Source organism: Ursus maritimus, unplaced genomic scaffold, assembly GCF_017311325.1.
Source record: "Ursus maritimus isolate PB19 unplaced genomic scaffold, ASM1731132v1 scaffold_30, whole genome shotgun sequence".
Taxonomy (NCBI): Eukaryota; Metazoa; Chordata; class Mammalia; order Carnivora; family Ursidae; genus Ursus; species Ursus maritimus.
In genome coordinates, this window is record NW_024425564.1 from 9693179 (window position 1) to 9720167 (window position 26989).

Here is a 26989-nt window from a genome sequence, read left to right on the forward strand (position 1 = left end):
ATCCTTACCCGTTTCTGATTGGTCGATTTCAACCAGCCGACATCTTCGCACCCCCCTTAAAAAAAAAAAAAAAAAATCATTTCTGAGTTTCATTTACGATGGTTAACAACTCGTTAATTATCGTTAATAATATAAAAAATTTGAAGTTTCCTCCTGTTTGGATAGAGAAAGTAGGATATGTTCGCAAGAGAGAGTGCTTTAGAATTTCTCTTCTTAAAACAATGTCCGCCATTTTCTGCAGTTATTCCGTTTTCATCTGGCTGGTATTTCCTGCCTTTATCTATTTGCAAATTCCACAGTGTAAGTATCTCATGAGTTCTATTTCATTTTACTTACAGCAAATATCTAGTTCATTGCAGCATAGTCTCCTAGGACATAATGTTAAGACGTAAGGAATGTTCTTTCAGGATTCACGTTTTAAAATTGCAGCATCCTGGAGCCCCTGTCTTTTTAATACTGGGTTTGACTCAAACTGGTGATTTTATATGCTGTTTGGTTTTGATGAATTAAAAATGTCAGCCGGGATGTAATGGCGACTGTCCTGAGGAGAAGGTTTGCTATGCGGAACCTTGAAAAAGATGGCGGCGATCGAGTCTTGAGGTTTAAGAATAGTAATTGTCTTGCATCTCCAGATTCTTGCCGGAGGAGCCCCGAAGAGTCCTGAAATATTTGTGATAAAGCCAAAGAAGCTACTGTTACGACTGGACTGGGCTCGATAATAGGATTTCCTTCCTTGGTGTTCGCGTCCAAATCCCAAAGTTTCTACTTATTTAAAATACAAAAATAAGGTTTTATTGGGAGCTGTGTCTGTGTGTATTTGGGTGTGTTTTGGTGAATGCACTTATGGTAATGAAGCGGTATTGAAAATCAACCTATTGGAGTCCCTGAAATCATTCGTTTATTCGTCCAATAAAAACAAGGTTTGGAATTCCTAATTTACATACTATTAATCTATTGGCCAGTTTTAGTCCAATGAAAATGTAGTCTTTTGAACCTTCCTTTGCATATGTGTCCTATAAATATTCGGGATTGTCCCTCTTTCTTTTTTCTTGGTGGTCCAAATTTCTTAGCTTTGTGATCACCATGCCAGAGCCTGCTAAGTCAGCCCCAGCCCCCAAAAAGGGCTCTAAGAAGGCGGTGACCAAGGCGCAGAAGAAGGACGGCAAGAAACGCAAACGCGGCCGCAAAGAGAGCTATTCCATCTACGTGTACAAGGTGCTGAAGCAGGTGCACCCCGACACCGGCATCTCGTCCAAGGCCATGGGCATCATGAACTCGTTCGTCAACGACATCTTCGAGCGCATCGCGGGCGAGGCGTCGCGCCTGGCGCATTACAACAAGCGCTCGACCATCACGTCCAGAGAGATCCAGACGGCCGTGCGCCTGCTGCTGCCCGGGGAGCTGGCCAAGCACGCCGTGTCCGAGGGCACCAAGGCCGTCACCAAGTACACCAGCTCCAAGTAAAAGTATTCCTACAGTTTGCTTTCCTCCAAGGCTCTTTTCAGAGCCACTCACTTTTTACATATTGAGAGCTGTAATAGCATGTTTTTTCAGCACACTTTTATAGTAAGCATATATTTCCTGAAATGTGTACAGTAGGAACTTGGTTAAAGTTCTAAAAGTCTGGTTTTTGTGTTTGTTCATTAAGTCTTTAATTTGTCCTTATATTTTGTGTAATCGTTTAGATTTTAGAATTATTTTGTATTTGGTGTCTGCCTCTTGAAGTCGGTGAAGCATGTTGAGTCGGTTTCTGAAACTCTAATTTTGACCTACTTGTAATTTTTTTCTTCCCCTAAGTGTTTCCTTCTGTATTCATTTAGACAGAAGAAAAATAGTAAAATGAAACAAAAACAAAAGTAAGAAAAGATAGATATGTAGGGATCACACAAGATATGAATGGAAATCAAGAGGTTCCATGAGTTAATTATTTAAAAGAACATTTGTTTTTGTGCTGCTGAATATAAAATGACTTAGATATGTTGCTGTTGAGTCCAGGTCAGGGTTTATAGGCTTGATTGGTATCAGGAACGCCCACAAGGCATGACAGGTGTATGTGCCAGTTCAGTGTTGGGGATATGTATGAAGGGTTACATAGTTGTGAAAGGGAGTGTTTCCAGTATAGGGTCCCCCCCGTTCTTTTTTTAAATGTATGTCTTCCATTAGATAAAGATTGCAGTTTTAGTTTATCGTATGTTATTTTAGATGGAACACGGATTTCTGAAGATGCTAAGTGCGTTCGCTAACTATATTAGTTATCTTTTGCTGAATAGTAGATGACCTTGAATTTACTAGCCTCAAACAACCCACATGTATTATGTGACAGTTTCTGTGGGTATGGGCATGGTGTAGCCGAGTCCTATTTAAGGATGCTATTGAGATGTTAGCTAGGATTGAAGTCTCTTGGATGCTTGACTGGGGAAATAATCCTCTTCCAAACTCACTAGGTGGCTGAATTTGTTTCTTTGTGGTGGTAGGGCTGAAGGTTCCAGTTTCTTTCATGTTGGCTGTTGGCTGAAAGGTTTGTAGGCTGTTAATTTGGAGGCCTTCACTTCCTAAAGAGCCCCACCCCTTCCCCACCTCAGTTTGTCATTTGGGCCTGTCAGCATAGATACTTGGTCTATCAAAGTCAGCATGCAAGAGTTGAGGAAGATACATCACGTTACCTAATATACTTAACATGTTAGATAACCTAATTATATACAGAAAATTACATCTCATCACCTCTGCAGTCACAGGTCATGTTCACCCTCAAGTGGATAGATCACAGAAGGGTGAACACCAGGAGGGAACCCTGGGGACTACCCTAGAGGCCATCATCACAGGACCCATCAGGAAAAATAAAAAACATCTAAGAACCCAAAGAATGTTAACTAAAATAACTCTTCCCTCTTTCCCTCTGCCCCTACATTACTCTGGTTCAATTTGCCTGCAGGCAGGAATCGGTGCTAAGAGGTAAGGAGAAAGGCTACATATACCTTGAAGTGCTTTTAAATAGGTTACTGCCAGTGACTTTCTCCTGAAGCCAAGATACAGAAGACTATTTGCCTGGTTATTATTTTGGAGGACGCTGCTGCCCCCTTTCCTTTGCAAGTACTGACACAGAAAATATTGTGTGGCTGAGTCCCAGCACAGGGCTAGGAGCCTCTGTACCTCCCTTTCTAGCTTTGAAGCTGAGAAACCAGAGGGTTTGTGAGATGAGTTAACATTGTTGCTTTTATTATAGAATGTCAGGGAATATGTGTGACAAGGTATAACAAACCCCCAAATCTCTGTGGCTTAAAAATACTTTATTGGTACTCAGTTTACATAATCCAGATACAAATGCTTTATGGGGGAGAAAAGTACCCATGTGCCACCTTGGCCTGCTCCTAGGTGCCTGCACTGTAGCCCCAGTTGAGCTTCTCCTTGAACCCTAGGAGTAGGGTAGCTACTGGCTACTCTGACCAAACAAGTTTCTGTTTTGAATAGGCTAAGAGTATTACATACGTTTTTTCAGTACTCAAGTTTTACTTCCAGAAAAATAGTAACTAGGTTTTAAAAATCTAACCTATTAGTGTGTGAAGCTCGTGTAGACTGCCACATCCTGTTAGAGATTCTAAAAACAAGACCCAACTGCTAATGAGGTGGTATGGGAGCACTTAAAAGCTAGAAAACCCTGTATTGGCAAAACCGGTAATGAACCTTTAACCCTCCCTAACCACTTAGCGCATTTCAGCAGCAAGAAACAGGATTAAGTTAAAGCCATGATTTCAGTCCAGAAACCACAATCTGTAATTCTTGATCCTCACAAGGGAGAAAAGAGTTTCAATAACAAATGTCGCCAGCCCTTCAAACGAACGGGTGTGTGGCCCTGAAAAGGGCCTTTAGAATTCTCACAGAAACCGCACGTGTGGGCAAAGTCTTAGCCCCCGAAGCCGTAGAGGGTGCGGCCCTGGCGCTTGAGCGCGTAGACCACGTCCATAGCCGTGACTGTCTTGCGCTTGGCGTGCTCCGTGTAGGTGACGGCGTCCCGGATCACGTTCTCCAGGAACACCTTGAGCACCCCGCGGGTCTCCTCGTAGATGAGGCCGGAGATGCGCTTGACGCCGCCGCGCCGGGCCAGCCGCCGGATGGCGGGCTTGGTGATGCCCTGGATGTTGTCGCGCAGCACCTTGCGGTGGCGCTTGGCGCCCCCCTTGCCCAGGCCCTTCCCGCCCTTGCCGCGACCAGACATTCTCAACAAAACAAAGAACCACCTAAAATTCGTGTTGACAAGAGATCGAGCTTCTTATTTATAACCCTGCCGGGGTCGCTCCCTGTTGCTTCCCTGAATTCTCTGAGACAAGCTCTCTTTGAGAGCGTGTAAGGAAAATTCTCTGCTTTATTAAGGGAGTGAAATAATGGCACCTCCCAAGCCAGTATCTGCTTTTCAGATGTGAACTATTTAGGATCCTTGCGCACCGTGGGCAGGTCGTTGACGAAATTATACATTGCTTTGAATTGTGATCGCGTATCTGAAATGTAGTCGAGGGTTTGTCTTCTCTTCTCGCCTTGAATCATTTTTGTACACTTTAAACCAAGAGAGAATAGTGGTGTTGGCCAGAGGGTCTCATGGAGGGAGAAAAGAACTCACCTCCCCAGCGGGACGGGGCGGGGGGGGGGGCTGCCTTTTCCGCGGAGGTCTGTCCCTGCTGCCTGGGCCCTGTACTCGCCCTACATTTCACCTTCTAGGGTCCACGATCTGTTTTGTGACGTTTTCTCTCAATTTCACTTTAGTTTGTTCTTCCTTAGAATGCAAATGTTAATCCCGACATCACAAAAATGGTTTGAAAATCAAAAGGTAAATCTTAGGTCAAGTGTTGAACACTGTGACGACTACTTCGTGGAAATTCTGTCTTCATGCCCCAGGGATTGACTTCCTTCCTGATACTCAAATCTCTCAGTCTGGTATTTTACAATCGGGATTTATGTTCAGTGTTTATTTTTTATGTTTTCATAACCTCTATATCTGATGAAGTTTTAGAATATAGGTGATGTTCGGTGATATGCGGTGCAGAGCTGACGACCAAGAAAGAATTCTTAAGTCGTCTCTGGTGCAAAAAGGTGATTTTATTAAAACATGGGGACAGGGCCTGTGGGCAGAATGAGCTGCTCTGGGTTTGTGACGTGTGGTTGATATATACTTGGGAGCTGGGGAGGTGAGGACAAAGGGGGTGTCCAGAAGGACTGTCATATGCCAAAGAAGACTTTCAGCATAATGGAGACCTGGTTATTGTCAAGCCAAGTCTGTTTTTCCCTCCAATGAGGCACTAAAATGAAGACAGTTGGGAGTTTCTTGGAGGAATGTTACATTACTCCTATTACACGTCCTTGTCAATGGGCTTCAGGTTCAGAAGAAATTCCATTTTATTTACCTTTCCTTCTGCCTCAGCCTCTCTCAATTTTTATGCAGGGGAGGGTGATGTTAGGGCTTCAGGAAACTGAGTTATGGTCTCTGGAAGTTAGGCTACTGATAAGAAACCTTCTTCCTTGTAAATCACTAGGACATTTGTAAACCCAGGTAGACCCCTGTCCTGCAGGACTGTAATCTTTATCAGTTAACCATTTGTTTTTCTTTAGGGCAGCCAGGAGTGCCTGAGGAATGTCGCATATGTCACATGGGGGTGGGGGTAGGGGGTAGAGGGTGCCTCTAGACTTTTTCCTCAGCTAGACTTCTGCTCTGTCATCATATCTTTGTAAGTGCAAATCTTTGAGTTTAGGGGTCAGTGCTAAATTTATGTGGTTACATTTAAATTTATATACTTTCCCAATTTACCACTACTTTCATACCACAAACACAATTCCTTCTAGGATTGCATTGTCTGATAAAGTGATCTGGACCCACTTTTCAGCATTGGGAATGTGGTTGATGCTATGAGGAACTGAATTTTTAATTTTATTTAATAAAAAAATTTAATTTAAAAGCTATTATTCTGTTCAGTTATTGCAAAGTTTGGGGTATGTTTGAAGAACTTGGGCATGTGAACTCAATTTTTCAACAGTAAATTTTATGGTATTGAAATGCAAATCAAGTTTTTTACTATAAAAATTTAGAATCAGATTGAATGAGATAGATACTGGATTTAGAAGATGTAAGATGAAAAAAGGAACGTGAATATTGCATTACTAATGTCTATATTGATTACATATTGAAACAAAAATATTTTGTATATTTTGGATTATATAAAATATACTATTAAAATAATTGCATCCTTTCACTTTTTAAAATGTGGTTACTGGAAATTTTTTAATTACATATGTGTTTTGCATTATTTCTTATAGGTGACACTGTTCCAGGGTTCTTCCTTTCCTATCTCTGTTACTTGATTTTTTATCAAATCTTGCTGTCCTGGGTTTTGGGATATGGTGGACATGCAATTTAAAATTGACCCTTGAACAACAGGGCTTTGAAGTCCATGGGCCCACATATACGTAGATTGTTTTTTGGTAAACACAATACAGCACGGTAAATGTGTTATCTCTTCATGATTTTTTTTTTGTTGTTGTTTGAAGATTTTATTTATTTATTTGACAGAGAGAGAGACAGCCAGGGAGAGAGGGAGCACAAGCAGGGGGAGTGGGAGAGGAAGAAGCAGGCTCCCAGCAGAGGAGCCTGATGTGGGGCTCGATTCCAGAACGCCGGGATCTTGCTCTGAGCCGAAGGCAGACGCTTAACGACTGTGCCACCCTGGCGCCCCTTCATGATTTTCGTAACAACATATTTTTTCTCTAACTTACTTTATTATAGGGATACAGTATATAATTATATCATATATAAAATATGCATTTATCAACTGATTATGTTATCAGTAAGGCTTCTGCTCAACCTTAGGCTATTAACAGTTACGTTTTGGGAGTCAACAGTTATACCCGGATTTTCAACTGTGCAAGGGATTTGTGCCCCTAACCTTTGTTCATGGGACATATATTTCTAAGAAACCCAGTTGCACAGACTGGCCCCAAACTCAAAGGAAGCATTGTACAAAACTTTAAAAAGTAACAAAATAAAATGACATTAGGGAATAATGGGAGGCTTGTCAAAGAAAACATTACTCATCAAAGCAAGAAAAGATGGATAGCTAGAAAAACTGTTGACCTTAGAATTCTTCAAGGGCAGGGTGTCAGGAGATGAGACTTACTGAAATTCTGTGCTAATATTTTTTTTCTGAAAGTACGTTTTGTTGAGCGAGAGCATCCAAAAATGTTTACTATCCCAATTATAGTCCAAAAGAGCTTACGTTTCTGTACAAGAGAATGTATATTCTGGTATTTTCTTAAAAAGAGGCAAATTAATCACTGTGGAAGTACAAAAGCATCTCATGGAAGAGAAGGCTTAGAGAATGGTTTACTGTTTCTAGAATCTAGGTAAAGACCATGAGAGACAGATAAGAAAAGCAGGTCAATTACTTTGGAGTCTAGAAACAGTTACAGTGTCTACTATTTGATGAATGAGTATGGTAAGAATGTCAAGGAGTCACATCATGAAATTTCATAGAAATTTATCTTGCGGGTTCTATGTTTGTATTTTCTTCCAGCAAGGATTCACAACATAAGACACATTATCTGAGATTTGGAAGTCAGGAAAAAAGGATGGGCCATGATGTTTAATATCATAAAATGTTAAAGACCACACAAAAATAGTAGGGCAATTGACTTTGGTCATCTCACTGACCATTGATGGAATGTAACAAATTCAGCAGGGGTTTATTTGGTAGAGATGCAAATAATTTCTGTTAGGTGGAACGGCTCTATCTCCAAAGATTTATGGCCTCTTGGGCATTAATAATTTTGTTTTAACCTCATTCAACAATCCTACTCCAATATTTCTGTGAAATTGTTTATATGTACCCTAATTTCTTAAATATTCTTTGAACAAATTAGAGCATTGTACCTTTTTCAGTCAATGATATTTTAAGTAAACTCTTTGTCACATGTTTATTTTCTATTTTCTGAATTGTTATTTCATCTTTTTGAAAAAAGGTAAACAAGTGATGTCATGTGACTTTGACTTGATTGGAGATAAACAGGGTGTCAGAAATGTGCTGGTCCTTTCTCTACTTCTTTAGGCCTGGGAAATTCAACACTAGTCCTTCTGGGCGTGGCAAATCATCAATGGTGAGAGGGAAGGGTGAAAGTGCAGATGGGAAAGCAGATTCTTCATCAGGCTTGAGGTCACTGAGGACAAGGGAAAGACTTTGGTTGCAGACTAGGGTAGCTCTGAAACCTGCTAAGAAATACCCAAATACCTGTTAAAGTGAAGGGATAGACTGCATTTCTTTCCATTTTTTAATAGAACACAGTCTAAAAGTCCTGTCCACATGTTTTTTTTTTAAAACTTATTTTAAGAGAATGTCCTTCTGGGGGCGCCTGGGTGGCACAGCAGTTAAGTGTCTGCCTTCGGCTCAGGGCGTGATCCTGGCGTTACGGGATCGAGCCCCACGTCAGGCTCATCCGCTATGAGCCTGCTTCTTCCTCTCCCGCTCCCCCTGCTTGTGTTCCCTCTCTCGCTGGCTGTCTCTATCTCTGTCAAATAAATAAATAAAATCTTTAAAAAAAAAGATTAAAAAAAGAGAGAGAGAGAATGTCCTTCTGTTTGACTATTTATTAGGGTCTAGTATCAGAGAAAAATCTGTCAATTTAGATAATTTGTAGGATGTTGATAGTTTAGTGAATTTTGTCCATCGGAGATGGACATTGTGCCATAGGACAATAACCCTTTTTGATCTAAATTTGCTCTTCTGGTTTCACTCCAATCTTTCTTTTTTAGGGGAGGGAAATTTTCCCTCCATCCATTTTGGTTCTTGGCTGGGGCCTCTGTTACAAAACACCGATTAGCGAGAGAAAACAATCAGACGTTTATTAACGTGCATTTCATACACACGTGCCAGAAAGCCAGGGAGTTCAAAGGGGGGTCTTAGAGCTGCAGCTTTACGTGTCTTGAAAGAGAACAATAGGTACACGGAGAAGTGACAAGACAAAGGAAGGCAGTTTAAGGCCTTTAAGGACAGCAGACTCTGGGAATGTAAATATATGGGAGGAAACAGAGGAAGGTTTGTTTGCTGATTCTTCTGATGTCTCTCTGGGCTGTTAAGATTCTAAAGGTCTCCAGTATAGCCCTTATATCCTGCCTTAGGGCAGAAAAAGGGAAGGGTGGAGGGAGCTTTTCCTGTGATTGTTGCTTAACTGCCTTGAACCCCAATTTTTATGTCAAAGAGGAATATTGTTTCCTTCACTAGAATTATATCGCTAGTCTTGATAATGCCCTATACTCCTTTGAACTAGATTTAACTTCCTGATAGTCACGTACTGATGACTTATATATTAGAAAAACTCACTACAGTGAGACTTGCCTTGTTATTTGGAGTTTTATACTTTAATAACACATAATGTAATGGCTTGATGACAATTTCTCCATGCGAAAAAAAAAATCAGGTTTGTATTTGCTTTTTAGGCTACTGAGGCCTACCTCGTGGATTGGAGACCCATTAAAAAACATCCATTTCTTTAGATTCACCTAGACTTTGACTCCACTAATAGTAAATGTTACCCTTTTCTTTCACAGTCCAAAAGGATATAACACTGCATATAAAGAGATAAGTCCCTTCAACAATCCTATTCTTTTGATCTTGACTGTCTAGAAGCCATTCCGAGCCCTTATCAAACACTAGAGTGAAAGACATCCTGGCAGGTGAGTAGTAAAGTGTCTAAAATTAAGCAATGGATTATGTAAACTTACACACAATTACTATGAATCCAAAGAAGATTGTTATAAAAGTCAGTGCATGCTTCCAATAGGACTTCATTGTTTTCTTGAAAAAGAGAAACTACTTTCAGGAAGGGAGATGGAAAGCATTACAACAGTTTTTTGACAAAGTAGGTGGCTCTGAAAAGAGCCGTTTTCAATGTCCAGAGAAAATAGCCTTGGATTACGCCCTCTCCCCGCGGATGCGGCGCGCCAGCTGGATGTCCTTGGGCATGATGGTGACGCGCTTGGCGTGGATGGCGCACAGGTTGGTGTCCTCGAAGAGCCCCACCAGGTAGGCCTCGCACGCCTCCTGCAGCGCCATGACGGCCGAGCTCTGGAAGCGCAGGTCGGTCTTGAAGTCCTGCGCGATTTCGCGCACCAGCCGCTGGAACGGCAGCTTGCGGATCAGCAGCTCGGTGGACTTCTGGTAGCGCCGGATCTCGCGCAGGGCCACCGTGCCGGGCCGGTAGCGGTGCGGCTTCTTGACGCCGCCGGTGGCCGGCGCGCTCTTGCGGGCCGCCTTGGTGGCCAGCTGCTTGCGCGGGGCCTTGCCGCCCGTCGACTTGCGCGCCGTCTGTTTCGTGCGAGCCATGACAACTACACAGAAGAGGAAACTGACTGGAGAGTAGCAAGCAGCTCTTTCTGACCGTATTTATACAGCAGTCTGGTTCGTAGGTCCCGCGCTGTGATCTAATTGGTTCTCAGGTTGCTTTCGCGAGAAATGATTGGATTTCCATTAAGGACTGAATATAGAACCAAAATTCATTTCTTGCTTACATTTATTCCTAGTTTACTTGAAATTGAGTTAAGAAAAACGAGGTTTCATTTAGAGTTGATTCGTGTGTACTTCATTCATTGCTTTTGTTTTGAGAAGGCAAAACCGAACAGATAAAATAATTTTTAGTAAGAATGCAGGCCGCCAGAAAATTTAAAAATCCCGCCCTGGCGTGTGATTGGCCAGGTATCTCTACTTTGTTCTCTCATTTCTCTCAAACGTTTTAGACTTTCTGACCGTCAGTTTGAGTATAGTGTATATATAATTACGTTGATTTGTATGTAAACTTTACTTGTATACTAAACAGTCTCCAACATGTTGAGATATTTTGGTTTGCATTAGTATCGTTGGCATTCACAGAGCTTATGCCCCTAAATTAGGTCCTGACAGAATTGTAATTTCCTTGGGACTGTTTTTGTGTATTTGCGAACGCTTTATGTAATTTGTTTCATGAATCCGTAATTGTATAGACCTAACATTTTCAATGGAAACGAATACTTTGTGGCAAGAAAGGGAACATTAGTTACTCAATTTTTAAAATAGGAAACTTTAAAAACAGGTTAAATGTAACAAGATTTGCGTGTAATCAAATGGTTAATACTTAATAAACACGTCATCTAGGGTTTTTTAGTATTTCAGCGCTTTCTAGAAAATGTGGGTGGCTCTTAAAAGAGCCTTTGATTTGCGGGAGAGGGATAGCAGGTTTTATAAACATTTCATTTGCCCTTGGCCTTGTGGTGGCTCTCAGTCTTCTTGGGCAGCAGCACGGCCTGGATGTTGGGCAGGACGCCGCCCTGCGCGATGGTCACCCGGCCCAGCAGCTTGTTGAGCTCCTCGTCGTTGCGGATGGCCAGCTGCAGGTGGCGCGGGATGATGCGCGTCTTCTTGTTGTCGCGGGCCGCGTTGCCCGCCAGCTCCAGGATCTCGGCCGTCAGATACTCCAGCACGGCCGCCAGGTACACGGGCGCGCCGGCCCCGACCCGCTCCGAATAGTTGCCTTTGCGGAGCAGGCGGTGCACACGGCCCACTGGGAACTGGAGGCCGGCCCGCGAGGAGCGCGTCTTGGCCTTGGCGCGAGCCTTGCCGCCCTGCTTGCCGCGTCCAGACATAACTGGTTGTATCTGAGCAAAATGCCACAGAAAGAAAGAAAAGAGATGTCCTGAAAGCAGCAAAAAGATGCCAGTTATAGTGCTGGATGGAAGCGGAAAACTCGAGTTGGGATTGGTTAAAGTCATCGTTTGGCGATCCAACCAATAAGAACGGAGAAATGACGCACTCAAATTTACATATTCCCCGTCACTAATTCATTATCAAATCAGATCCGGATATTCTTGCATGCCTTATTTGCATAGATGGCCTATAAAAGAGGAGACTCTGGATGTAGGCGGACATCTTAGGACTTTTTTTGTCTGTGAATTGAGGTGTTAGTAGTCAGGATGCCTGAACCGGCCAAGTCCGCGCCCGCCCCGAAGAAGGGCTCCAAGAAGGCGGTGACCAAGGCGCAGAAGAAGGACGGCAAGAAGCGCAAGCGCAGCCGCAAGGAGAGCTACTCGGTGTACGTGTACAAGGTGCTGAAGCAGGTGCACCCCGACACCGGCATCTCGTCCAAGGCCATGGGCATCATGAACTCGTTCGTCAACGACATCTTCGAGCGCATCGCGGGCGAGGCGTCGCGCCTGGCGCATTACAACAAGCGCTCGACCATCACGTCCAGGGAGATCCAGACGGCCGTGCGCCTGCTGCTGCCCGGGGAGCTGGCCAAGCACGCCGTGTCCGAGGGCACCAAGGCCGTCACCAAGTACACCAGCTCCAAGTAGACTTGCCGAGTAAGCGTCTTGTTACCCCAACCCAAAGGCTCTTTTCAGAGCCACTTCATTTTCATCGAAAGAGTTGTAATATTAAGTACTTAAATTTTTTAGTCAACCTTAGCATACTTTTGTCAGTGGATATGCTTGGAGACTCCTTTCAAGGGAAAAACGACTGATCCCCATGTACTTAGAAAAGTATGGACGTCTTTCTATGCTTAAAAATTTTTTCTGTAGTCTTTTTGTTGTCCGTGTTGCAGAGCCTGGTACTTGGCACACATTCAGTTTTCATTTGGATCTACGGGATGCTGTCGAGGCTGGACAGGAGTTAGGAGTTGCTCCTGTCCTTCTCACCCTACTGCTCTGTCTTGATTCCTGGCAGCAGTAAGCGGTTCTGTGCCCTCCACGCTCTGATTTCTACACTCTCAGTAATGCTTCCAGTCCTGTCCCTCCTTGCTTGTCAGCCTGAATCCCACCGGGCCTCTTCCATTCCAAATTTATAAATTGTATTAACTTTTAGTTTCTTTTGTGCCCTAAGCCCTGGTTGTGGCTACTGTTGTCTTCAATCTTCTCTGGGATACCTCAGTTTTGGCTTTAAAGTATTGGAAAATCTATGTAGCTTTTAATTAAATTATATTTATAAAAATCAATACTTTTACATTTTCCTGAGAGACCTGTGGCTCTAAGCCTCCATTGACTTAAAGGGCCATGACTACTTTACATTTGAAAGCGTTTATTTATTGCATTTCCTTTCTCCATCAGGCTCTTTGATAATCATATAAAATATTTTCCTTGCTTTCAAGGGACCAACAGTCTCAGGTTTGCCACCATCAGTTCTCCCAGGCAGGGAAAGTATTTATTCCAGGATATAGAAATACATTGAATTTGAGGGCAGCAGTAGTCCTATGGGATATGGGGTTTCCTCTGGTAGCCTCACCAAACCTTTCTTCTTGGCTGACTCTGGACACTTAAGGAAAGCTGAACATAGAAAGCACCAAGAAAAGAGATGAGAGAGGAGATAGTCTATGTAAAAGTACTTACTAGAGTGTTGAGACATCTACTGGAACTGAAGTGTCTTTGAATTCTATCCAGACACCTTTGAAAGAGTCATAAGACTTTGGTGGGAATGTTCTGCCATGTAAATGAGCTTTGGTTCTCACACCCACTGGGCTTCACTTTATAAAATGAGACTATTACTAAATATTACTAAAGAATAAATTGCTAAAATAAACTATGGACATTTGTGAAAACAAAGGCAATAATTTATAATAAAAACACATTTTAGAGGGATTTACAATTGAGAAGGTTTTTATGAACATTATTAGGTAAAATTTTCCATGTCTTCTATACTTCATATATAATAAATGCAAACTTTTTAAAGTAGAATTATAATCAGAAATAATAATAATAATACAATGAGTGAGGCAACTGTTACTCCATGAAATTAGAGTTGCTGTTCTTAAATCCAGACATACTAAACACCAGGAAAAAAGGAAATGTAAAATGCTGGTTTCAAAACTAGAGACACTTCAACATTATGGGAGCCCACGATATTTAGGAAGAATTTACATGCATGTGTAATAATTCTGATAATATTTATACATTTAAATGTACATATATGTGCAGTTGTAATCTTCACTGAAAACAGAATCAATAATTCTTAAGCTATGGGGGTGTTTTAATTTCCTTTTGCTGGTCTGACAGATTATCACAAATTTAGTGGTTTCCATCAGCACAAATTTATAATTTCCTAATTCTGTAGATCAGCATTTGGGCATGGATGTCACTGAGCTAAAATCAAGGTGTCAGGAATTCTGCGTTCGTCTCTGGGATCTCTGAAAGTAAATCTGTTTCCTTGCCTTTTCCAGCTCCTAGAGGCTATCCTCTTTCCTTGGCTGAGGGCCCCTTTTCTCAATTTTCAAGGCCAGCAATCTCTGGGCAAATCCTCAGGCTGTTAGCTCTCTGGTTCTGTACTCAGGTTCCCTCTCCCCATTTTAAGTACCCCTGTGGTTTACACGGGGTTCACTTGGATAATCCAGGATAATCTCCCTTTAAAAAATCAGGTGATTGGCAATCCTAGTGCCATCTGGAACATTAAGAGACCTCTGTCATGGAACCTAACATACTCACAGACCCTTAGAGGTTAGGAGTTAAAGATAATCGGGATGACATTTCTCTAACTAGCACAGTAGGTCGTAGTGTTTTTAGAATTTGCTAGAAAGCTATATACCTTCTGTTCTACAAACTGGAAGACTATATGGACACACTAACAAGTATACCTTCAGGGTGCCCTTGTATTCCAGGAAGGTCATATGCACCTTGTTTAGATATTTGTTTATTTCTGAGAATACATAGAGCAAAAACTGACTATCATAATGGAAGCTTTCATATACAGCTACCTGGTATTTTTAGATTTCATTCTTTTACATTTCTCTCCTTATTGCTTTTGTTTTGTTTGAAAATGTATGTATTCTTCGTGTATGTTGTTTTGTGTGTGTGTGTGCCCATTTGTGTTGTGTGGGGAGTAGAAAGCTTGCTGTTCATGAAAGAAATTATACAAGAATATAGAATAGTTTTAACTTTTTTCCTCCCTGGGTTGAACCCCTAAAATTACTTCGTATGTGCAACCGTAGCACATAATTCATGTGCGATACCATTCATGGCAGTTTACAACTTCAAGTAAGCTTCTAATTACAAGGAGAAAAGTGTAAACTTTCATCACCATTATTGTATGTCTGCATATGCCAGGGCAGTGGTCGTGTTACAAGAATGACATATTAAATTGTTTTAAAGATTTTATTTATTTACGTATTTGTCAGAGAGAGATAGGGAGAGTACGAGCAGGGTGGAGGGCAGAGGGAGAAGCAGGCTCCCCAATGAGCAGGGACCCCAATGCGGGGCTCGATCCCAGGACCCCTGAGATCATGACCTGAGCCAAAGGCAGAAACTTAACCAACTGAGCCATTCAGGCAGCTCCATATGAATTTTTTTTAATTTAAAAAGAATTTTTGTAAACCAGGACAGAAATTAGCTGATATAAAATCCACCCATGAGGAAAATAACAAATTTAAGGGAGTGGCACCAAAATATCCCTAAAAGGAGTTTCTTTCTTGGACGGCCAGCATTATTACTGCAATGTGGAATTTTGCCAATGGTCTTGCCTTTCATTAAACAAGCCATCGGGAAATTCTCGTTACAATTAAATGACCCCATCTTGGAGTCAGTGATGTTTATTTTTCAATTTTCATGCATTGGCTTGTTCCCACTAGTATTTACAAATTATACTGCCTTAAGCAAATACACATCCAGTAGAAGTGTATAAAGATTAATCTGGAAATAAACCAGTTTCTTCTTACCACAACATACCACTAACAAAAATAGCACTACCAAATTTCTTAAGCCCTCTTGGCTTTTCATAGAACCAATGTGTAAAGGACACTACATCCCAACAGCTTCAGTGAAACATTGTCACCACTTGGGCCAGGCTTGTAGTTAAAACGGGGAGCAGAGACAAGAGAAATCCATCCTACCATTACCTACACTCGTACCTTCCCCTTTCCACTAGTGAAAAGGTATGTGTATTTTAAGGTGCTAGTAACACAGGACTGCAAGCCTCACATTTTCAGCAAAGTAAAGCAAAACCGCTTCAGCAGTTACAGTAACGATCAAAGCCGTTACAACTCACGCTGAAAACCTGGCTGGCTCTTAAAGTGTATTTGGGGTTAAATATGAAGACATGGTGTCAGGATTATTTGGAGCTCCAGCTCCCCGGGCAGCAGCAGGCACACGGCCATCTGGATCTCCCTGGACGTGATGGTCCAGCGCTTGTTGTAATGCGCCAGGCGCGACGCCTCGCCCGCGATGCGCTCGAAGATGTCGTTGACGAACGAGTTCATGATGCCCATGGCCTTGGACGAGATGCCGGTGTCGGGGTGCACCTGCTTCAGCACCTTGTACACGTACACCGAGTAGCTCTCCTTGCGGCTGCGCTTGCGCTTCTTGCCGTCCTTCTTCTGCGCCTTGGTCACCGCCTTCTTGGAGCCCTTCTTCGGGGGATTGGGAACAGACTTCTCAGGCTGGGGCATGATGAACAAAAACTATGATTCTGAGATAAGAATATGTGCCCTGGTTAAAATGTTCATAATATTTATATGGATCCTATGCAAATGAAGTGCTAAAAGAGTTAGACTTTGATTGAATAAATAATCCTAAACTGCAACATAGCATGGATATTACGTGTCTTTAATTCTGTTTTGTAATTGGTTGCAAACTTCAAAACTGTTTTAGCCAATCAAACCACGTAATTTACAATTCGGCTTGTAAGTATAATTGCTTCTCATTTGTTGAAAGGATTAGTACTCCCATTTTTTCCCCCGTTACTAAGCATACTGGTTACAGAGTATTAAGATGTCCGGACGCGGCAAGCAGGGCGGCAAGGCTCGCGCCAAGGCCAAGACGCGCTCCTCGCGTGCCGGCCTCCAGTTCCCGGTGGGCCGTGTGCACCGCCTGCTCCGCAAGGGCAACTACACCGAGCGGGTCGGGGCCGGCGCGCCCGTGTACCTGGCGGCCGTGCTGGAGTACCTGACGGCCGAGATCCTGGAGCTGGCGGGCAACGCGGCCCGCGACAACAAGAAGACGCGCATCATCCCGCGCCACCTGCAGCTGGCCATCCGCAACGACGAGGAGCTCAACAAGCTGCTGGGCCGGGTGACCATCGCGCAGGGCGGCGTCCTGCCCAACATCCAGGCCGTGCTGCTGCCCAAGAAGACCGAGAGCCACCACAAGGCCAAGGGGAAGTAAGGTGGAAAAATAAAATCTTAATTCGTTGAGGGGTCCATTTTAACCAAAGGCTCTTTTCAGAGCCAACCTCCATAGTCATTGAAAGGGCTTACATTTTCTTTATTAATTGTAGGTAATTGAAAACGCCCCGCAGGGTCGCTCGTCAATGCAGGAATAGATGTCAGTACTTCCAACACCTCAGAAAGGAGAAAGTAAGCATTTGGTTTAGAGCTAGAATAAAAATAAAAGTTGCCACCTGAAAATTATGACGCTATGGAAAGGTTTTGTCACGTGGTAAAGTATATCAATACCGGAATCCCTCAGGCCTATAAGGCATCCCTAACCTAATGGGAATGGTAATGCTTGGTTTATATTGAAAGTTTAGATCCAAACCTAGTTAGTGGTCTGCCGATCAGTAAAACTATACCTTAATTAATATGTCCTGTTGAACAGTTGCTTTGCATCTTAGTGGGTAAAATCATCCTCAAGTCATACTTAAAACAACAACAACAACAACAACAAATATCCAACTGAGTGGGCTGGGGCCTAATCAGTTGGAAACTGGAATACAATACTATATGCCCTTGATTTTGTTGTCGTTTATACAGAGCTTCCTAACTCGGGGTTCAGTATGACTTTAAAAAGATACACTTATCTTTTATTTATTTGACAGAGATAGAGACAGCCAGCCAGAGAGGGAACACAGCAGGGGAGTGGGAGAGGAAGAAGCAGGCTCATAGCAGAGGAGCCTGATGTGGGGCTCGATCCCATAACGCCGGGATCACGCCCTGAGCCGAAGGCAGACGCTTAACCGCTGTGCCACCCAGGCACCCCTATCTTTTTGTACAATTTACAACTTTGGGTATCTTTTAAGAGCCTTTTATACAAACTTCCATTAGTGTGGAGTAAGTATGTATTTAATAAAATTGTAGTAATAAGTATGAAATTAACTCAGGGGTAATGGTACATTTAGGAGTTGTACAAAAATATATTTAAAAATCAGAGTTTGGGGGCGCCTGGGTGGTGCAGTAGTTAAGCGTCTGCCTTCGGCTCAGGGCGTGATCCCAGAGTTCCGGAATCGGAATCGAGTCCCACATCGGGCTTCTCTGCTGGGTGCCTGCTTCTTTCTCCCCCACTCCCCTGCTGTGTTCCCTCTCTCGCTGGCTGTCTCTCTCTCTGTCAAATAAATAAATAAAATCTTTAAAAAAATAAAAAAATAAAAATCATAGTTTGAATGAAGACATCAAGAAATAGACCTGATATAAGCCTTCTTACTCTTGAACAAGGGTAAAATATTAGTTTGCCAATTAAATCTAGAGGGCGAGTTTTCAAAACCATCTACAGAAATCCAGTTTCAGGGACCGAACCTTAAATTTTTATTCAGCCAACAAGATATATCATTGGAGTAATTGGTATTAAATGCTGCCAGAGAACATTGCAAATAAACAGGTGAGGTAAATAAGAGATCACTGTAATTAAGGTTGAGGAGAGAAAGTTGGAAACACCAGCAGTTAAAGTAGTGAATTGGAGGAAGATGTTAATTTTTTTTTTTTTTCGTGGAAGACATTAATTTTTGGCCTAAATATACTGGAGGTCATGTGATTCAGGGAGTGAATGTCACTACCAATATCTTCACTCGGATCCCTAGGACGCAGATGTGTGTCCAATCAGAATGGGACTCTATATCTAGGAGTAGAGCGTGGTATGGTTTCATTGTTCCGTCAGCTGCCTGTTAATTTTGGGATGGCTCGCCCAAAGCAGAAGGTCCTCAAGTCCATGGTGCCGCGCGCCAACAGCTCCCCACGCAAGGCCCCCCGCGGCACGGCCCCGCGCAAGCAGCTGGCCACCAAGGCGGCCCGCAAGAGCGCGCCGGCCACCGGCGGCGTCAAGAAGCCGCACCGCTACCGGCCCGGCACGGTGGCCCTGCGCGAGATCCGGCGCTACCAGAAGTCCACCGAGCTGCTGATCCGCAAGCTGCCGTTCCAGCGGCTGGTGCGCGAGATCGCGCAGGACTTCAAGACCGACCTGCGCTTCCAGAGCTCGGCCGTCATGGCGCTGCAGGAGGCGTGCGAGGCCTACCTGGTGGGGCTCTTCGAGGACACCAACCTGTGCGCCATCCACGCCAAGCGCGTCACCATCATGCCCAAGGACATCCAGCTGGCGCGCCGCATCCGCGGGGAGAGGGCGTCGGAAATTCTTTTAAGCCAGGGCTGACAGCCTTTGAACCTTATGCTCAAAGGCTCTTTTCAGAGCCACGCACGATTGCCGTGTACTTGTTTTTGGTTTTTGAAATTGTGGAAGATACTGGAGAAACCAAGGGCTACCATGTTCTTTCGTAAGGTTAATTGTGTGGCTCTGAAAAGAGCCGTGTAGTGTTCTCAACTAGCCAAAGTCTTCCTTCTTGGCGGCCACCTTCTTGGGCTTAGGTGCCTTCGCCTTCTTCGGGCTCTTGGCCACTTTCTTAGGACAGCCGCCACCACGGGCTTCTTGGCCTTCTTGGGGGTCTTCTTGAGGAAAGGAAACAAATTAAAATTTCCTGCGGAGGAATCACACTAATTTTATTCTATAGCGAAGTGGGACACCTCATGCTTTGACTTCTTCATGTTTTCTTCTTCCAGTCGTTATCACGTTAGTGTCAGCTTTTTTCAAAAGCCCCTGACACTCCGAGAGATTCACAGGTCAGAGAGACAACTTCTTGATTTTCGTTTAAAATATAAATTCTTCCCTCCGTGCTTTCAGTAGCTGGCTCTCCAGGGGTATTCTACACATTCTTGGCTTCTCACACATCCAACAACGGCGTAGTTCTCATGGAGATTTCCCCGGAAAATCTGTTTCATATGAAGAGAAATAACACAGGCTCTTTCCCTATTTCTCTACAAGAATGATAGTAAAGGGTGCTTGAAATAACAGCTAATTCTGACAGGATCAGTCATTATTTTGTCTGAAAAACCTTTATCATAGCTTTTAGTGACAATTCGCAGGGTCAGTTTGGGGGTTTCAGGCGTTCAAGGTTGTCCAGGAAAATGAGGAATGCAGCAATGTGTAATCCTTGTGACATGGTTGTCAGTCCTGTAAACGTAGATGGTGACAGAGGAGATCCAGAAGGGATATAAAAAAGAGTTGGACCCCTTTATTTGTTTTTAAAAATCTTTTATTTACATTGATTTAATTGGGGAGGTCAGTAATTAAAATATTCATAAGCTCTGTGGTACAGAAATGTGTCATGCCTGGGGAAGATAAACTTTGGTAACCTATTAAAGCAACAGAAGGAAAGGATATACACACACAACCCGCACAACCTTACACATGCACATATTTACAGAATTCGCGTGGGGGAAGGGCGATTTTTGAAAAGCATGTCTTATATTTGCTACTACATTTCTTATTTGTGCAAGGAGATTTGGTTGTAAGAAACTCAGTATAACATATTCTTAATGTTGGATAAGGAATACATTTATAGTAGAAAGTGATTAAATTTTTATTTTCATCACTTCAAATTCTTTCTCTTTAACATAGTATGTTTATTTTGAGACATGTAGCAATCCGTGTTCCGCTATGATGGTGAAAGAAAGAAATGCTGGGAATACACAGAGCAAAGCCCAAGAGGTGAGGGTTTCACCCTCCTTTCTGATCCCCTCAAAATCAAGAAATGACTGATTACCGCCTTCAGCCCATCCAACTGGAACATGAGAATTAGTCTAACAGTTAAATATTAACGTGATACAGATGGCTGAGATGAGATGAGCAATCCACTCAGTATAAATCCTTCTTACTTTGTGTATTCCCTTGTTACGGAGTTTATGTATTCCTAATCCTCTTAACGTGCTTTTGACTCATTGTAGTTGGTTTTGAAGCTCGCCTGAAGATTATTCATTGATAGCAACGAGGAGTATGAATTACAGCGAGGCTGAGCCAAAGAAGGCTGTGACAGTAGTCAGTCCACATAAGAAACAGAAGAGCCAGAATGACAACCATGGTGGGGGAAATAAAAGAGGTGCAGTCCCAGGAGAGAAGAGCTGTCTCTAGTCCGTGTCAATGCAGGGAGTCTCCAAGGTACTGCCCCAGTCACCTTCATGGGCTCTGAGTTTCCTTGATGTGGCTAACTTCCCGGTCTCTCCCTTCAGGTCTGTACTCTCGCTTAACCATCAAACTTGTATTTCTGGGCGCTTCTGGATGTTTGCTATGTATCACCATACACTAGACTACACTCTCTCTATAATCGCTACATAACTAACCTCACCGTGTAGTTTCCAATCGAAAGATATCATTCAACTTGACATGATCGTCAATTGTACATACAAAACCCCCAGTCTTTTTATTACTTGAGCCATAGCTGAGTTGTTTGGGACTGTTTAGTCCATTGAAGGTCCAGAGCAACTACGACAGAAGTAGCCAGCTCCCGTGACTACCGCTGGGCTCGGAGCAGTCCGACTAGGTCTCTCCTTAGACAGTCTCGATCCTCACAACAATATATATGGTGGATGCATGTTTCAGCGACCATATTCCTATTAGAAATCGTAGATGGATGCTTATGGGGTTTTGGTCCCCTTCACATGTTGGAGAAGGAGAGAGAGAGAACATGCGTTGACGGGAGAGGCAGAGGGAGAGGGAGAAGAAGACTCTCTGCTGAGCAAGGAGCTTGACGTGGGGCTTGATGCACGACCCTGAGATCATGATCTGAGCTGAAGGTAGGCGGGCCACCCAGGTGCCCCACACATCTAGAGATTATTTGGGTTATAACATATTATGTAGAGGTTATATGTCCTCAAGCTAGGAAATATCTCTACATTGTAAAAATAGGAGACAGGTCTTAATCCCTTTAAAAATTTCTCTTTTCTGAAGGGAAAAGTGAAAACTCAGACATACTATTTCTTCAAGATAAAGTGTTGAGAGGGAGAGGAAATAACTCTTGCCTTTGCTAAGTGTACAAAATCATTGCCATTTACCTTTACATCCGTCCATCAGATTATTGTTACTAACATATGGTTTTCATGTCAACATTCATGGCATGTCCCAATGCTCCTCTGTGCACATTTTTTGTCTTTTGTTCCCCCCTCCAAATTTGCTGTATGTGATTGGGTGGATATAAATTAATGAACAAACACTTAAGCAAGATACATGTAACAATTTAACAGAATCTGATAATCCTTAATTTTTCTCAAATTCATCTTTAAGTCTTTCCTTCATGGGGCCCATAATAAAACTAACCAACAGATTGGTAGTACAGTCTATGTCGAATCTTTAGGAAGTATTTATGACAGATAGATTTAAGAAATCTAGTGAATTCCTCCAGAATGCGATTACGAGGAACCATCCAGATACTCGTGTTTTGTACGTAGAAAAGTGATAGAGTCAAAATTCAACTCAATATAAATTAAGAAATGTTTCTGATTTGTTAGATTGACATTGCTTCTCCTTTTGCTTATGATTCTTAGCTGTAATATCACTGAGCTGAACAAATAAGTCATGTTTGAGTCCATAAGGAAAAATAAACACATGGGAAATGGACAAAACATTACAGACTACATCTTTGCTAGACCATCTCTATCTCTAACACTTCAGAAGCTTAGAGGTTCAGACTGCTCTTACATTAACTGCAAGAAAAAAAATAAAGGAGACATTCCCTCTTTGAGATCACAGCTATGTAGTCATGTGGTTAAACAAATTCTGCTTTTGTGTGCAAAACATGAAATATGTTTCTCTTAATTCTCCCTGCTTAGACTTGTCAGTCAGCCAGCAGGCCTTTCTTTCCAGGGAACAGAGACAGAGATGTGTTTTATATAACTTCAATAACCTCCCTGCTACAATAATAAGAGATACAGTCAGTATACTTTTAGTACGGTTCCAGACGATAAGGGAAGGAGGTCGCGAGAAGGAATAAATCAGAACTATTACAACTGAGCAACTTTTCTCAGTTGTACCGTGGTGCCACTTTCATTTTACATAAGCATGATGGCATAATTCAAGCTCAATAAATCAGAAATCTTAACATTTAAAATTTACATTGACTTTTTAAAAAAGTGATAGGGCTTTTTAAAATAACAGTAAAATAATCATGCAAACCAAACAAAAATACAGCTCAGTTTCATTCGCTAATTATAAATTTTGATTAGTATATTGGAATTGAAAATAAAAAGAAACCATTAACATCAAGGCATATAATTTGGTATGAACAAATAACATCCATATTTATAAACAAAACTATGGTTTAGAAATATGTAAGAAACCAAAATAAATCAGAAGTATAAGATACACAATGGACTATCCAATGAATGCAGACACATTTTCTTTCTTTTTTTGTTTTTTTTTTTTTGCATTTACCTTTTTAAAAAAATTTAAATTCAATTAATTAACATACAAAGTATTATTTGTTTCATGGGTACAGGTCTGTGATTCATCGGTCTTATATAACACCCAGTGCTCATTACATCACGTGCCCTCCCCAATGTCCATCACCTAGTTACCCCATCACTCTACCCCCTCCCCTCCAGCAACCCTCAGTTTGTTTCCTATGATTAAGAGTCTCTTGCGGTTTGTAAAATTTACCTTGACTTTTAATTATTACCATATTAGGAAACAAAATAATTAGATAAAACACATAGGAAAGGGCAATAGTAAACCCTACTTTACTAGAGTTGATTTCTTGACATTAACTCAGTTTTTATAGAAAAGGGATACTGTGTTTCAGTTTGCTTACAAGCTAGATCACTATGAATTCTGCATTTCCTAATACAAACACATATACCACTTATAACAGGTTATAAATAAACTGGTTTTCAAGCATAGAGTCAGCCCCAACGATACTAATACACTATTTAAAAAGACCTAAGACAATGAATTCCATTTCCAAGGGACAAAAAGAACTGTGCAAACAAACTTACTTTTTCTGTGTATGCCAGTGTTATAAAATGTACCTTTTAATAAAACCTTGACCCAAATGCCAGCAGCTTCAGAAAAAAATTTGGGTGGAGGGCGGAAGAGAGTTATTTCATTTGGGAAAAACAACCACTATCTTTTTCCTAATCTTCAACACACACACAATGAAAACATATAGAGCTGCGGTAACACTTTATGCAATTCCTATGCACTGAAGTATAACAACAGCTAAATACAATTATATTTTTAAACACCGAGTCAAGGCTTTACATAAAAATGCCATCCTACTTTCCCCACTAAGTTTCTAAAATATCGTGTATTTTCTTCCCCAACATCTGCAGCCATTCAGGAATTTGTAGGAAACTTCTATGCATGATCTTAATTCCTAATCCCTGGCTCTTTGGGCTCAGTGACAAAAGATCAAAACCACCAAAAATGGTGGTTCACTTGAAGGCAGACCAGAGACCCTGGTTCAGTTAGTCTCCTAGGACAAAGGCAGTGCTGTGTCTCCTGGCTCCATGGGAGGGGGCACGTGAAGGATCTCAGCAATCAGTCACCCATTCAGTCCAGGTGATAGATGTGCATGCATGGCAGAAATCGAATCGGGTCCGCATAACCAGTTCATCATACAGATAACACTCTCCCGGATCTTTTCTTCTGATCAATCCCTTCCAGGGTCATAAACTCCTTCAGGCACATTTGTATCAGGCCTATTCTTTGAGCTATGCTAATGTGCCGCTCTGCAGTCAGCAGCTGCTAGGCTAGGGGGGCTAGGTTTTGGATGATAGACCGGAGCAGGAGCTGGTTCCTGATGTGGGCGCCGCGGGTCCCGATCCCGCTGCATCCCCTCGGTCGGACTCAGATTCCTGAAGCGGGGAGATGTCATCTGGAGTACGGGATTGGAAGCAGTTCCCCAAAATCTGGGGCTAGGATGCGTGATCTGTGCACTGTTCTGACAGTCTTCCCTCTCTGCACATTTTCAAAACCCAGAGTCTTTCAAGATCTGAAGATCCCAAAGAAGGGTTCTTGATCATTTCAGGTCATGGACTTCCTTGTATATCTGATGAAGCTTATGGCCCCTTCCCAGGACAATGCTTTCAAGTACTGAAGAGAATATACATAGGATTCCATAGGAAAAGAATTATATTACAATATCATTATCAAATTTATCAAAACCCCAACCTGTTGATGTGTTAACAGATGTGTTTCTGTATTAATCCATTAGTCACAAGATTGCCCTTGTGAGCAAGAATTGCCACAGTGTAGAAGGAATGACGGGTGTAAATGGGTTGGAAACACCGAGAGCTTCAGCTGCTGGTGACATGCCCTCAACACAGGTCCGGCCCATCCCGCTGTTTGCTGCCTGTATTCACAATTGCAGGAAATGCTGAGGTTCAGTTGGGGGATAGTACAGATAAAAATGGAATTTTTCTTCTATACAAGTTCCTAGATGCCCTGCATCCTGTCACTGTATCCGAGGGTAAGAACCCCAATCTGGCATTTGTCCCCGTGCAACATAAACTCGGAAAACAGCTTTGAGGAGCTAGGTCCTCCTCACAGACCCTGGAGGAGAAGCCAAGTCTCTGCAATTCAACTGGAACTCCTCAAAGGAATTGGTGATGAATTCAATCTTTCAGTGTTTATTATTTTAAGGAGCTCTGGAAAGAAAGTTGTAGCCAAGTAGGATGCTCTGTTAGGCTCACCACTTTACAGGGGTGAATACGGAGGGGGGAAGCGGAAAGCATCCACGACAATATATCATAATAATGTTGAATGAGTGCTTATTTGCAGAGAGTAAAGACTTGACATGGATTATCCCTTTTAAACTTCAGTGCTCTGTAATTTAGACTTTCTTACACAGTTGCAAAGAAAAAAAAACCGAGCGCAGACTGCCCAAGGTGCCACAGCTCGCGGGGCAGCAGGCTGTCTCCAGAGCTTGGATGCCCATGGGCCGGAGCATAGAATGTGGTGGCGGAAACCGCGCTAGCTGTCAGGTCTGCATAACTAAGTACACACTCAAACCACAAACTCGGGCCTGAGCAGAACAAGGCCCTCATCACGTTGGGATGCACACATTTACAAACCTTCAGCACAAACTTCGGTGATGTTGCCCCTGATTTGACTTTGAAAGGTGTAACGTTCTGCTTAGTTCCCGCGTAGGGCTCTCCAGCTGCACCCCGGCGAGCCTGCCTTAGTGAAGGAGGCATCTGTCAATGGATAAGACAAACAGAAACTTAGCAATCCGGCTCTGAGGAGCTTCAAACTTCTAGGGGCAACAGCGAGCAGCAACTAAACACTTCTGGCTTAGTCTGGGAAACGTGAAGGGCAAGTATGCGGCGTCTCTGTGGGAAGCGTGTGCGTTGGTGCCCGGCACAGCGGCTGCAAGTGTTGCGGGCACACGCGTACACTGATAACTATATAGGAGAGGATTTGTTGACCTACACCCCCGCCCCCACCCCGGCCAGACTCTGGCTTCAGGGGCCCCGCCTGCCGGGTCTGCACAGCACTGAGCAAAGGAGAAGGAGGCGATGGGCGGAAACTGCGTGTGGTTTCCGCCCCTGCGCTTGCGGTTTTCAAACAGGTCCGTCACGTTGCTATAAAAGGGCTGAGCGGAGGGGCGGCCTGTGGTTTTTGTCAGACTTGGAAAGTTTTTCATCACCATGTCAGGCCGCGGCAAGGGCGGGAAGGGCCTGGGCAAGGGAGGCGCCAAGCGCCACCGTAAGGTGCTGCGCGACAACATCCAGGGCATCACGAAGCCCGCCATTCGGCGGCTGGCCCGGCGCGGCGGCGTCAAGCGCATCTCCGGCCTCATCTACGAGGAGACCCGCGGGGTGCTCAAGGTGTTCCTGGAGAACGTGATCCGGGACGCCGTCACCTACACGGAGCACGCCAAGCGCAAGACGGTTACGGCCATGGACGTGGTCTACGCGCTCAAGCGCCAGGGCCGCACCCTCTATGGCTTCGGGGGCTGAGCACGCTCCCCCCCCCCCC

General features: G+C 43.1%; 7 protein-coding genes and 1 pseudogene across 9 annotated transcripts; 3 read left to right on the forward strand and 5 right to left on the reverse strand.

Moving 5' to 3' along the window:
- The first annotated feature begins 84 nt into the window (after positions 1 to 84).
- Positions 85 to 12867, forward strand: LOC103665059 (histone H2B type 2-E-like). Of its 2 annotated transcripts, none has more exons than XM_008692972.2 (2): positions 85 to 300; positions 633 to 1627. In XM_008692972.2, exon 2 carries the CDS (start codon positions 1084 to 1086, stop codon positions 1462 to 1464), a length of 381 nt encoding a protein of 126 aa, XP_008691194.2. In that variant the 5' UTR covers positions 85 to 300; positions 633 to 1083; the 3' UTR covers positions 1465 to 1627. The 2 variants fall into 2 exon arrangements, with proteins under 2 accessions (XP_008691194.2, XP_040501117.1); XM_040645183.1 differs by lacking the exon at positions 85 to 300 and adding an exon at positions 11974 to 12867 and having other exon boundaries at positions 947 to 1445.
- Positions 3271 to 4271, reverse strand: LOC121106103 (histone H4). Its single transcript, XM_040645189.1, has one exon. The coding sequence runs from the start codon at positions 4211 to 4213 to the stop codon at positions 3902 to 3904; it is 312 nt and encodes a 103-aa protein (XP_040501123.1). The 5' UTR covers positions 4214 to 4271; the 3' UTR covers positions 3271 to 3901.
- Positions 9905 to 10384, reverse strand: LOC103665060 (histone H3.1). Its single transcript, XM_008692974.2, has one exon. The coding sequence runs from the start codon at positions 10353 to 10355 to the stop codon at positions 9945 to 9947; it is 411 nt and encodes a 136-aa protein (XP_008691196.1). The 5' UTR covers positions 10356 to 10384; the 3' UTR covers positions 9905 to 9944.
- On the reverse strand, positions 11196 to 11715 carry LOC103665061 (histone H2A type 1-B). The gene has a single exon (XM_040645173.1). The coding sequence runs from the start codon at positions 11645 to 11647 to the stop codon at positions 11255 to 11257; it is 393 nt and encodes a 130-aa protein (XP_040501107.1). The 5' UTR covers positions 11648 to 11715; the 3' UTR covers positions 11196 to 11254.
- A 2402-nt stretch (positions 12868 to 15269) lies between the features above and the next one.
- On the reverse strand, positions 15270 to 16428 carry LOC103665194 (histone H2B type 1-N-like). Its single transcript, XM_008693090.2, has one exon. It carries the CDS (start codon positions 16426 to 16428, stop codon positions 16066 to 16068), a length of 363 nt encoding a protein of 120 aa, XP_008691312.1. The 3' UTR covers positions 15270 to 16065.
- A 306-nt stretch (positions 16429 to 16734) lies between these two features.
- On the forward strand, positions 16735 to 17359 carry LOC103665056 (histone H2A type 1-B-like). Its single transcript, XM_008692970.2, has 2 exons — positions 16735 to 17144; positions 17256 to 17359. The coding sequence occupies exon 1, from the start codon at positions 16751 to 16753 to the stop codon at positions 17141 to 17143; it is 393 nt and encodes a 130-aa protein (XP_008691192.1). The 5' UTR covers positions 16735 to 16750; the 3' UTR covers position 17144; positions 17256 to 17359.
- A 1269-nt stretch (positions 17360 to 18628) lies between these two features.
- On the forward strand, positions 18629 to 26983 carry LOC121106098. 2 transcript variants are annotated; one of them, XM_040645171.1, is made up of 2 exons: positions 18629 to 19234; positions 26647 to 26983. In XM_040645171.1, exons 1-2 carry the CDS (start codon positions 18737 to 18739, stop codon positions 26968 to 26970), a joined length of 822 nt encoding a protein of 273 aa, XP_040501105.1. In that variant the 5' UTR covers positions 18629 to 18736; the 3' UTR covers positions 26971 to 26983. The 2 variants fall into 2 exon arrangements, 1 of the variants encoding a protein (XP_040501105.1); XR_005838845.1 differs by lacking the exon at positions 26647 to 26983 and adding an exon at positions 20965 to 21128 and having other exon boundaries at positions 18651 to 20728.
- Positions 24471 to 26205, reverse strand: LOC103665193 (annotated as a pseudogene).
- Positions 26984 to 26989: the final 6 nt, after the last annotated feature.

Excerpts from the sequence above, each read along its gene's own strand:
- LOC103665194 (XM_008693090.2), bottom strand. The coding sequence starts at position 16,428 with ATGCCCCAGCCTGAGAAGTCTGTTCCCAATCCCCCGAAGAAGGGCTCC.
- LOC121106103 (XM_040645189.1), bottom strand. The coding sequence starts at position 4,213 with ATGTCTGGTCGCGGCAAGGGCGGGAAGGGCCTGGGCAAGGGGGGCGCC.
- LOC103665061 (XM_040645173.1), bottom strand. The coding sequence starts at position 11,647 with ATGTCTGGACGCGGCAAGCAGGGCGGCAAGGCTCGCGCCAAGGCCAAG.
- LOC121106098 (XM_040645171.1), top strand. The coding sequence starts at position 18,737 with ATGTCACTACCAATATCTTCACTCGGATCCCTAGGACGCAGATGTGTG. Across the intron at positions 19,235-26,646 it reads TCGAGGACACCAACCTGTGC|TTTTTCATCACCATGTCAGG; the intron begins GCCATCCACGCC and ends AGACTTGGAAAG.
- LOC103665056 (XM_008692970.2), top strand. The coding sequence starts at position 16,751 with ATGTCCGGACGCGGCAAGCAGGGCGGCAAGGCTCGCGCCAAGGCCAAG.
- LOC103665060 (XM_008692974.2), bottom strand. The coding sequence starts at position 10,355 with ATGGCTCGCACGAAACAGACGGCGCGCAAGTCGACGGGCGGCAAGGCC.
- LOC103665059 (XM_040645183.1), top strand. The coding sequence starts at position 1,084 with ATGCCAGAGCCTGCTAAGTCAGCCCCAGCCCCCAAAAAGGGCTCTAAG. Across the intron at positions 1,446-11,973 it reads GGCACCAAGGCCGTCACCAA|GATGCCTGAACCGGCCAAGT; the intron begins GTACACCAGCTC and ends GTTAGTAGTCAG.